The following is a 12,157-nucleotide window of genomic DNA, read 5'->3' on the forward strand; positions in this document are numbered from 1 at the left end:
AGTTTTTCGTATCGGGTCCGATATCACCAGGCTTTAAGTCATGAGAATCCCTTCTGCCACACCGTTTCCCCAACTTCTTCCTCTGCAACATTTACATCCTCTCCCATTTTTCTCTTGAACAACTCCTTGACTAGAGTACCTACGCAAGGCTATAAAAAGCTAGTCAGCTCTGGTCCAATCATACTAGAATTGGAAAAATGAATTTGACAGCAGGCTTATACAGGGATTGCTCCATGTGTTTTTGCTTGTATGTGTATGTACACATGTGTGCAAAGATGTACCACTTAATTCCTGAGGACTGCTTACAATGGTGAGAAATAGTTTTTGTCATCTGTCCTTATCTACATTTCTTCACCTGTCCTCTGGCTTCTGTACAAGAATCAGCAGTCCTGGCTATTAAAATGGGCAGCATTGAGGTCCTTTTGGCTTAAGAAAATTTCAACAGTTGATTGGGATGCAAAACTGTTGAAGAATCCAAGGAGGTGCAATTCCTAAAATTGTGCTGTTTAGGCTAGCAAGGTACTGTATATGTGGATTCTCCTCCATTACTCAAAATTGTGCTTCATGTCTCTATGCCTGCAACATAATATACGATAGTCTTTCTATGCTTTTTGTTTTAAATGGATCCTTAAAAATAATGTTTGTGCTGTGATGCCTCAATGTTAAGGAAATCTTACTGAAACCAGTGGAAACAACAAGGTCTCAATCTATGACTATGTATTCAAAAGACACAAAGAATTGCTCCAAGCAAAGCAAAAAAAGAATTCTAATTGATGAGGAAATTTGATACTTTAGCAGTAATACATCTTTAGAGGGTTTTTTTTTTTTAATATGCCTTCAAGTCATTTTTTACTCTTGGCAACTGCTCCTTGCAGTTTTCTTGACAGCATTTTTTGAAAGTGGTTTGCCATTGCCTTCTTCCTAGGGCTGAGAGAAGTGACTGGGCCAAAGTCACCCAGCTCACTATGTGCCTAAGGGAGAACTAGAACCCACAGTCCCTTGGCTTCTAGCTTGATGCCTTAAGCTTAACCATTACAACAAACCAGCTCTCTTTAGAGCTTTATGTATATTCTAAACATAAATGTAGACTAAGCTGAACTCATAGATTAATTGGAAAAATAAGAGCATTTGCCATCTCAGTGATTAAGCTGAGATGGAACATAAACACATATTGCTTGACATTTTATGCCATTTTCAAAAACACTTTTTGGGCAGACTGTGTGGGTCTAACTGAGGAGCAGTTCCAAGGTTGATGAGTAAGGCAAGAAATGGCACTTATATCCTATTCTCTGGATAACAATGCAATCCAAAGAGGAGGTAGGCCCAAACAATGCAATACAACCATGTAAAAAAGCTATAAAAATCCATAATACCACAGGAAACTGCTGTGTTGGAGAAACTGCTAGAAGATGTTGTGAAGGATAGGAAATGGCTGAATACGGCACTGATTGGGAAGAAGCCTGGAGAGCTGAAATAGGCTGAGGAAACGGAATAGAAAAAAGGAGAGAGATTCAGTTATTGCAGTTAGAGTAAGATACACATTTTTTAATTCGTATCATGCTCAAAACAATAAACTGGAAGTTCAGATGACACATGCCTCTCCTGACAATAAGCCAGATATGTTTGTTTCAAGGCGTCATTTTCCTCTTGCATGCCTGCAGTTTCAATTTTATTAAATCCACTGGCAAAATGCCCACTTGATTTTGACTTTCAGAATGTGTAAAGGAAAAAATAAAGTATTTCTTCAGGAATAATGGTAAAGCTATTATAGCAGAGGGATCTGTAAAGCTATGCTGGAATACAGGTAAAGGCCAGTCAAGTGGACTCTTAATAACATGGATGCAGCCACTGGGTTTGTAAACCAGTCTGGATTTAGTCTTGGGTATATCATTCCTGTATACCAAATTGTTCCCTTTATGGCACAGATTAGAGGAGGAACCACCTGGTATTCTACTTTTCATCTCTATTCTGCTACTCCTATGTACAGAAAGCTGGAATAACCAAAGGCCATTATCTTTGGGATTGTCCATGCTAATCACTCACAGTGTTGCCCCCAGGCTCTGAAAAGTTCTGTGCCTTATATTCATATTATCTATAATTATATAGATAATTATGGATAATATAAATTTTTGTCTAGTGTTTATCTCTCTCTTTCCCTGCCTTTTTGCTTGCTTTTTTGTTCCCTTTTGCCAGTTAACTGTTTCTGATAAACATCAATAATAAACAAACATCAAGCCATATTTTTTTGCAAGTTGAACTTTGTGGTGTATGTGCTTGCTCTGATCTGGTATGGGGGTTGAACAGGAGTGCTAGATACAAACTAAACTGGAAATTTCCCATTTAGTATTGATAAAGCATTTGCTAATGATACATCAAACTTTCATAATCTGGTCTTAGAATAAATGGGCATATATCTCTTGGACAGAGTGTAAACCAGAACACCACTGAACCTTATATTTTCAAAAGGTTCCCAGGATGCCTTGCAAAATATTAAATTTACTTAAGTTCTATAAAAAGGGGCTTGCTCTGGATAAAGGTTAGAACAATTAACAGATGACTCGCTGAGATCACCACAAGCAAAGATCAAATTAATACAATGTTGGTTATTATAACTTTAATCCACATGTAATAACAAAAATGAACAATAATAACCTTTGTTTAGAGGGAATGAATAGATGCATTTTAATGTTTTCTGATCTACTAAGCATCTACTATAACTAGTTCTACAACTTTATTTTTCCACTGACAACATCTTCAGCACACAAATTTACAAGCTGTACCTTTACACTGTTGGCAAAGTAGCAAAGTACCAGCGATGAACATTTTCTTTAATGTGCAATTTCAATATTGTTCTGAAACATTCTACCGCCCCAAGGGAGTGTTCAGCTTTTCTGTTGGAATCACTGGAGGGAACAGTGACCGATACTGGCCCTAACAAAACATGTCCTTTAGAAACTTCTTCTATTGATCATTTGTACCTGTGGGATAAGATGACTTGTCATTTGTTGCTGTGGTTGCTGGGCAGGTTGTTGGGATGAAGATGGTTGCTGAGACTGTCCAACTATCTGGCTTCTAACAGGTTGCTGACCAGTTGGGGGGTGATATATTGCAGGGGTACCATCAGGGTTTACAAATGGTTGACCTGGAAAAAAAATGAGTGTTTAATATCATTTTAAATACAATCTTTAAACACATTAACTCCTAAAAGACAACACAGAACAGCATATTTAGCTCCCTCATGCATTAATGGACATGCTCCATTAAATATAAAAGTATATAAGATACTATTTACTGGCAGCATTCTAATTTAAAGCTAAACAGATAATCCTTTTTCATGTAAGCCTAATGTCTGTTCATCAGTCGTTAGCCAACATTTTTCTTAAGTTATATTTAATCAAAACTAAAACAATTCCCATCCTAGTTCCATCTGAGCATCAACGCAGAGGAACAAACATTATGCAACCACTTCTTGCTTTAGGCAGTAATATAGTCTATTGTATATACAACTTGATAAATAACGTAGTCTGTTCTATGTACAACTTGATAAACAAGCACATTTCAGGTTTTTAATCCTTATGCTCCTGTGAACATCCAAGCAAGGAGAGAGATGGAATAGTACTCAGTAAGAAAGTATTTTTTTTTCATTAGTGAAATAAATAAATTATAGAACCTAAATAACATTTTAAATTCACACTGCTTACACCTCTACAGTATTCATTTATTTACTAAAATGCATTACCTATGTTGCTCCTAAGATTCCAGGCACTTTACATACGTACAATAAAATAATATAAACATCCACATCAATATATCATAGTATAAAGAACATAGCATCAGCAGAAACCCTTTGTGGGATATAAATGACCTGCGCCACCATTCTATTCTTCAAAGCCCTATTAAAAAGCCAGGTCTCTATGATCTTGTGAAATGACAAGAATGTGGAAGCCCTACGAATTACAGGGGGCAGCTTATTCCAAAGGGAGGGAGCTGCTACACAGAGGACTTTCTGTGCCTATCCCTACTCTATAACAAGTTGGGGGAGGGGGTGCAGAACATCCTTTCCTAGAAGGATAAAATGAGACAGGTAGATTCCCTCTACCTATCCTACACCTAAGCTATATGGGGTTTTATAGGTAACAACTAGTACCTTGAATTATACCCAGAAATATGCAGATAGCTAACATAGCGCCTGCAATATTGGTGTTACACTATTAATTTAACTCTTGCATGTCTACATATGCTGTGCTACAAAAATGTCTCCTATGATGATATGTATGGATGAATTAATTAGTCCAGTCATCTGAGTAGTAGTGCAATCCATGGTATGTTTGCTCAGAAATACTGTCAGATTTTTTTGGCTACAGTGCCAACAACATTCATGTTTTCAGTCTCCCCATGCCTTTTTGCTTCCATATTGCTATTCAGGATGATATTGTATGGTTGCCAAAATAAATAATACTTTAGTAAAGATTTACTAATGTGTCAATAATTATACCTATGTTCTCTAATTGGATAATATTAGATTTGCATGAAGGGAATTCTGGGAGCTGTAGTCCAGAGGACAGAAAGTAGTGGAGGCTAGATTATAACATTCAGTTTGAAACACAAGTAATATTTAGGTGTTCCCTTCCAAGAATTAAAACTATTATTACCTATGGGCAATCTCATCCCTGTGTCATTTGCTAATTGTGGGGAAAAGTCTGGAAAAGGAAACTTGCTACATATGTGTCTGTCCACCTCATGATTTGTATTATATTTAGAATCATGGAAAAAGCTACCGCCCCCCTTCCTTTTAATATGTAAATGGATGGGGGTGAGACAGTGGCACACACATATGAAAATGTGGATGAATAGTAACACAAGACCAGCAGTAAAACCCCAGTAAAAGTACAAACACACACAGGTTCGAATTATTTAAATAACCCTGATGAATGCTTTTGCAATGGTTTATGTAGCTCAGACAGCCAAACTATATTGGTCTTCTCTTGAAAGAGGGATGGGACATCTTTCACTCTCCAGATGTTCCTGAATTATGGCTCCTGGCATCCCTTACATGCAGATTAGGGCTACTTAATTAGGGCTACTGGATGGACATGAGTTATCCAGTCCTCTGTAAAAGAGTATGGTCCTGTTTGGATGTTCAAATGGTTCAGGAGAGTGTTCTATAATGCATTTTTGGACATTTATATGTGGATTTTAATTTTTTTTAAATGAATAACAATTAAAAATATTTATTTTAAAGGTTGACTGCACTGATAACTTTGATGCATGCCATACTGGGTATTTCTATAAATGTTTTAACAGTAACTGGTATCCATCACTTGAAAACTGTAATAATTGTCAGTACATTTTTTTAAAGGGCCATGATTTATTAACAGGAAAAATAAGAAAGACTGACCAGGCTGACCTGTGTGTGGATTGAGCAGAATACTTCCTGGCGGTATCCCTGCAGCTTCAAGTGGAAGTATGATATAGCTGGTGCTGCTTGGTACCCCCTGGCTACTTATCCCATTCTCTGTATAGGATAAACTATTTGAAGATGCGGCTGTAACTCCAGGGACAGGCTGATGTGTTCGGGACAGAGATCCTGAGGACCCAGCACTGCTGGAAGACTCTGAACCTGTAAAACAAATTTTCACTTTGTGTTACAAGAAATTATTTTCAGGGCCCTCATGGAGAGAACACAGCCTACAACTTCTACATGATAGATACAGTACACATCCACAGTTCCCTCACCCTCAAATTTTGTGAATGCTGAGCACAGGGTTAAGTGGGGTGGTTTCAGAATTTAACACTTATTAAAACAATTTAGAGAGGTGGTGGTTGTTGGAGTCAGCAGTGCCCATACTTTATCCAGCAGGAGTAAAAACAAAGAAAAGGTAGAACGATGGGTATAACACAGCCCGCCTACACAAGGCGAACAACTAAATAAATAGATACAGATCAGAGCTAACTTTACATCAGTGTCTTGCTGGCTTAGTGTTATATTTTATTTAATCAGTTCATGCTTGAATACATTCCAATTTAACTTGTCCAATGATTTCATTTGGAAGTAGGAATACACTTAGGACTGAAAATGTGTATCAGTTGGATTGTAGGTTAATCAACTAATGTTTTAGTGAGTAATATATTGAAACAAACATTTACTACTTCGATGATTATGAAAAGAATTCCTTTTTTGAGACCAGTTTGTTAATGCTTCTTAAATACATAACATAGCACAAAAATATATATATGAGATTAAGAGTTTTCTTTCTAAGAACAAATATTAATTTTCGTTTTTCAGATTGTAAGATTTCGAACTTCCTTTAATATCTAATACAGGTAGTCCTCACTTACTGATTGCCTCATTTAGCGACCATTCAAAGTTATAATGATGTAAAAAATAAAAAGCGTTGCAACCAATCCTTGCATTTATGACTATCACAACATCCTGCAGTCACATGATCATGATCGCCCTTTATGTGCTTCAAAACTGGCTTGCAACAAGCAGAGTTAATAGAGAAGGTGGAAGTAAAATTGTAAGTTGCATTCACGTGATGTTTCACTTAACGACCAAAGGGGAAGTGAGGTTGTAAGTCTGTCATGGCCATGTGAATTTTCTGCTTAGTGACCGCAGCGCTTACTGATGGAGTTGCCAGTCCAATTGTGGTTGCTAAGTGAGGACTACCTGTAAGCGCTTAATAACTTTTGCTGTGTCTGTGTGTGTGTGTGTGTAATTGTCCTGACTTAAGCAAAAAAACACACTGAGACAAGAAATTAGTCTCTAGTGTTTATTAACTGCTCTAGTAGACAGAAAATCCTACCAAATTGAAGGAGTATGGGAAACCCAGACAGATAAACCCCAAAACTCAAGGCGGTTCTCTTCTGAGGTTTTTTGAAGAATGGTTCAAAGCTTCTAAACTATGCATGTGTTTTCCCTCCTGCATAGAGGCCCCTTCCTGCTCACCGTCCGTACTCATGACAATAATATATAATATATATAATGTAAATAATATAATATAAATATCTACAATATTTATAAATATGTTCTATTTATTAATGGTATTTATATTTTTATATATAGCATTTGTATTTTATATTTACTGTTTTAACTGACTACCCTTGTTGTCCCTCTGGTGGGAGGAGATGGGCGGTGACAAATTTGATATATAAATAAATAAAATAAAAAATAAATATGGAAATACATTTAATAATTGATCTATTAATGTAACAACTAATTAAAAGGAAGGTAATAATTCAAGAAAATTATTGAATTATTGAATTAAATAATTTAATTATAACAATTGCCTCTAAACATTTTTTTACTGTTTATTGCTTTCCCAGGTTTTAATCTCCACATGTTCACACACATAGAGTTAAAAATTAGTACAGATTTTGAAATTCAATTACTGACATGCCTTTTCATCTATGTTAATATACATTCATATTCCTTTCAGTTCAAAGGCTATAATTAAAATGAACAAAACATAAAGATATTCATTATGTTCCACCCTTACTATGTATCTTCCTTCTACTTCTATTGTATCCTGCAAATTCCATTCCATGCAAATTAAAACTTGTTTCATGCTTCTGTGCTGGGTTTGCTTGCTGATGTCATGTCAGGTTCTCTTTTCAGTTCATCAAGAACTATCCTGTGCACTCATATTTGATTTCCGAATATTATCCATTAAAAAATCAACCACAGAAATAACTAGGGCTGTGCAATAGTTTGTGTTTAGATTGGAAGAGGTACTTCAGAAAGTGTAGGAGTGCAAATGCAGCATTTGTCTGCAACTTATTAAAGGATCTCCCTTGTTTTCCAGAATCTATGTTTCCAATTTTTTTTTTTAAAAAACTCTGATACTTTACTACAACAATAGCAATATTAACAGATGGGATACCATTAACAAAGAAATGGAAAATCCCCATTTTGACTTTTCCAAAATGCAAGCACTGTAATTCTATTGGTGCATTACATTACACAATTTTAATTGAACACTTTGATGTTATAAATTATAAGATTGTGGCTCTAGTGATTTGTTAAATTATTAATATTCTTCCAGCCTTAGTACTGATTTACGGTTTTAATAATGTAGCTCTCTATATCCATTATAGTTCATAATGTATATGCAACAGTATGTTACTGGGAGGAGACAAGCTATGCTTTTAAATTAGTTTTTTTTTTCTTTGTTAGAACCATAATATGCTATAAACAGTTAAAAACAATGACAGAATAAGCATTATGTTTAAAATTGTTCAGTTAATCCAGGACTTCTGGTGGAGGAATGATGGACTGAAGATGTCTCTGCAAAAGAGACGACTGCGGCAAAGACCAAGGAATCGGTGAGTAGACCAGTTCCTTGGAACCTCTCAGGACAAGAAGAGGATGGGAGATTGTCCACATGTACTCCAGATGGCTGCTTCCTGTGAGGAGACCACAGAACAGCGGTCTCCCACAGGTGTGAGTGCTGGGAGATGATGGGAATAGACATCTTGTTTGCAACCTTGGTTGATGCCTTTTAAAGGACACTGTTTGCTAACTTCACTTTCTAATCACTTTCAGAAATTGCTTATTAACTACTTTTAAGCTATTAGAGCCTTAGGAACAACAAGTTTGGAAATGCCAGGTGAGTTTGTCCTCAACCCTAGGAAGACAATATTGGCTTATATGTTAAAAATCAAAAGGGAAATACAAATGATAAACCAAGAAAGTGACCTGGATATTTTTTTTTATTGAATTTACAAAAGAGGCTTGTTAAAGATCTGAAAAACTCTATGTGATGGGATAAAGACGAAATGAAGAGAAATCAAATCCTATGACAATATTTGAATGATCTAAAGATTAAGACTGTTAGAAATAAAAGGAAGGAATATAAAGTTGGCTTATTTGATCAAGACTAAAACAACATATGTTGTTACTTCTGGCAACCTTTTATGGATTTTCTGCTGACACCTGGATTGAAAAGCTGATCCTTTATGGATTTGCCTATAGATAAGGGTTGGGATATGGATGAAAAGATAATGTTTGTAACCTTAGAAGGGGTGAAGAGTCACTAAATTTGTTTATACTTGTAATGAAGGTTGGAAGTCACTTCTTTATGTATTTATTTTCTCTTTATTATATTCTTTTCTCTTTCTTCCTTTTTTCCCCTTTTTCCTTGGACTTTTTACTCTTTCTCTTTTCTTCTCTTTCTTTAACTTTAGTTTGTATTAGATTTTACTATTATAATCCAGTACCTTTCAGTGCCTATATATGTTTGGTTATCACAATCATTATGTGGATATATGTACAATCCCTTATTTCCTTGTCAGCTGGAATATAAGTAATGATAACAAATAAATGCATCCTATGTATACAAATACATAGAATGGCAAGGAAAGCTCTTGATGGCTTTAGGCTAACTCTTCTAACTTAGTGCAGTTCAGCCTAGATGCTCTGTGTGCCAAACTGTAATATCTGCTGATTACCATACTAAATTCTAAAGAAAAAATAAGATTTCCCACACTCACTCATCTAATTTCCTAAGAAAGAACTATTGAGGGAGAAGGTTAAAACACATCAAACTGCTCTTGTAAAGGATTTTATTTTTAACATATTGTAAGTCTCTGTAAGACAACTCAGTATGTATAACAAACACTCTCTTCCAACAACCTAAGAGATGGCTTTATACATGGACTTCATCAAATGGACAACACCGAAATCAGATTGACTACATCCTTTGCAGCCAAAGGTGGTGGACATCTATACAGTCGGTAAAAACAAGACCTGGAGCTGACTGTAGTTCAGATCACAAACTTCTTCTTGCACAATTTAGGATCAGACTAAAGAGATTAGGGAAGACCCACAGATCAGCTAGATATGAGCTCAATAATATTCCTAAGGAATATGCAATTGAGGTGAAGAATTGATTTAAGGGACTGGACTTAGTAGATAGGGTCCCGGAAGAACTCTGGACAGAAGTTCGCAACATTGTTCAGGAGGCGGCAACAAAATACATCCCAAAGAAAGAGAAAACCAAGAAGGCAAAGTGGCTGTCTGCTGAGGCACTAGAAGTAGCTCAAGAAAGAAGGAAAGCAAAAGGCAACAGTGATAGGGGGAGATATGCCCAATTAAATGCAAAATTCCAGAGGTTAGCCAGAAGAGATAAGGAATTATTTTTAAACAAGCAATGTGCGGAAGTGGAAGAAGACAATAGAATAGGAAGGACAAGAGACCTCTTCCAGAAAATTAGAAACATCGGAGGTAAATTCCAGGCCAAAATGGGTATGATCAAAAACAAAGATGGCAAGGACCTAACAGAAGAAGAAGAGATCAAGAAAAGGTGGCAAGAATATATGGAAGACCTGTATAGGAAGGATAACAATATCGGGGATAGCTTTGACGGTGTGGTCAGTGAGCTAGAGCCAGACATCCTGAAGAGTGAGGTTGAATGGGCCTTAAGAAGCATTGCTAATAACAAGGCAGCAGGAGACGACGGCATCCCAGCTGAACTGTTCAAAATCTTGCAAGATGATGCTGTCAAGGTAATGCATGCTATATGCCAGCAAATTTGGAAAACACAAGAATGGCCATCAGATTGGAAAAAATTAACTTATATCCCCATATCAAAAAAGGGAAACACTAAAGAATGTTCAAACTATCGAACAGTGGCACTCATTTCACATGCCAGTAAGGTAATGCTCAAAATACGGTAGACTCCAGCAATTCATGGAGCGAGAATTGCCAGATGTACAAGCTGGGTTTAGAAAAGGCAGAGGAACTAGGGACTAAATTGCCAATATCCGAGTTTCAGAAAAACATCTCTGTTTTATTGACTATTCTAAAGCCTTTGACTGTGTGGACCATAACAAATTGTGGCAAGTTCTTGGTAGTATGGGAATACCAAGTCATCTTGTATGCCTCCTGAGGAATCTGTATAATGACCAAGTAGCAATGGTAAGAACAGACCATGGAACAATAGACTGGTTTAAGATTGGGAAAGGAGTACGGCAGGGTTGTATACTCTCACCCTACCTATTCAACTTCTATGCAGGACACATCATGTGACATGCTGGGCTTGAGGAATCCAAGGCTGGAGTTAAAATCGCTGGAAGAAACATTAACAATCTCAGATATGCAGATGATACCACTTTGATGGCTGAAAGCAAAGAGGAACGGAGTTATGATGAAGGTGAAAGAAGAAAGTGCAAAAGCTGGCTTGCAGCTAAACCTCAAAAAAACCAAGATTATGGCAACCAGCTTGATTGATAACTGGCAAATAGAGGGAGAAAATGTAGAGGCAGTGACAGACTTTGCATTTCTAGGTGCAAAGATGGCTGCGGCCAGGAAATTCTGAGAGTGCCTTGGACTGCAAGAAGATCAAACCAGTCCATACTCCAGGAAATAAAGCCAGACTGCTCACTTGATGGAATGATATTAAAGACAAAACTGAAGTACTTTGGCCACAAAATGAGAAGACAGGATACCCTGGAGAAGATCCTGATGCTAGGGAATGTGGAAGGCAAAAGGAAGAGGGGCCGACCAGGGGAAAGATGGATGGATGATATTCTAGAGGTGACAGACTTGATCTTGGGGGAGCTGGGGGTGGCAACGACTGACAGGAAGCTCTGGCGTGGGCTGGTTCATGAAGTCACGAAGAGTCAGAAGTGACTGAACGAATAAACAACAACACAAGTCTCTCCATTTGGAGGCAGATTTTTAAGGCCCCAACTCCAAGTATATACATGGACATCCATCATGTCAGAAATTAGTACACAAGTACATAAGGGTGAGATCTGCATCATGAAATCATGTGACCAAGTTGCCATTTGAACATAATATCCATTTGCTAAAGGTACTCATGGAAGTGTAACCTGGAAAAAACACCTTTATCCAAACTTTCTTGTTAAATATGATTGAATATATCTCTTCTAGGTCAACATCAATTTAAAACTCTAGTATTTTCAAAGACAATTATAGATGAAATTTACTATTTTCCACAGTGTTATTTTGATTAAAAAAACTAATCAAAGAGTTTGATTATCTCATCTTGCTTTGTTTCAAGCAATTTTGAACAGGAAATTTTCAAAATACCTCAAGTACAAGATTACTGTTTTGTGCATCCTGAAAGTGTCGCAATAATGTTTTGATCTCAATACACAAGAATATGCTCCAAACAGCCTATTTTGCATTCAA

At 36.7% G+C, this 12,157-nt stretch overlaps 1 protein-coding gene across 5 annotated transcripts in view; it reads right to left on the reverse strand.

The window, feature by feature from the left end:
- Window positions 1–12,157, reverse strand: part of ARPP21 (cAMP regulated phosphoprotein 21) — a 140,722-nt gene that overhangs the window by 38,439 nt on the left and 90,126 nt on the right. For 3 of the 5 annotated variants that reach the window (XM_063304099.1, XM_063304098.1, XM_063304097.1), the window contains 3 exons: window positions 5,408–5,620; window positions 2,979–3,142; window positions 1,374–1,478 (listed from right to left, as the gene is read on the reverse strand). In XM_063304099.1, the coding sequence (XP_063160169.1) occupies window positions 1,374–1,478; window positions 2,979–3,142; window positions 5,408–5,620 (482 nt within the window). Of the gene's footprint in view, window positions 1–1,373; window positions 1,479–2,978; window positions 3,143–5,398; window positions 5,621–12,157 lie in introns of all 5 variants that reach the window. The other 2 variants (XM_063304096.1, XM_063304095.1) reach the window with 1 other exon arrangement.

This window comes from Candoia aspera, chromosome 4 (genome assembly GCF_035149785.1).
Source record: "Candoia aspera isolate rCanAsp1 chromosome 4, rCanAsp1.hap2, whole genome shotgun sequence".
NCBI lineage: Eukaryota > Metazoa > Chordata > Lepidosauria > Squamata > Boidae > Candoia > Candoia aspera.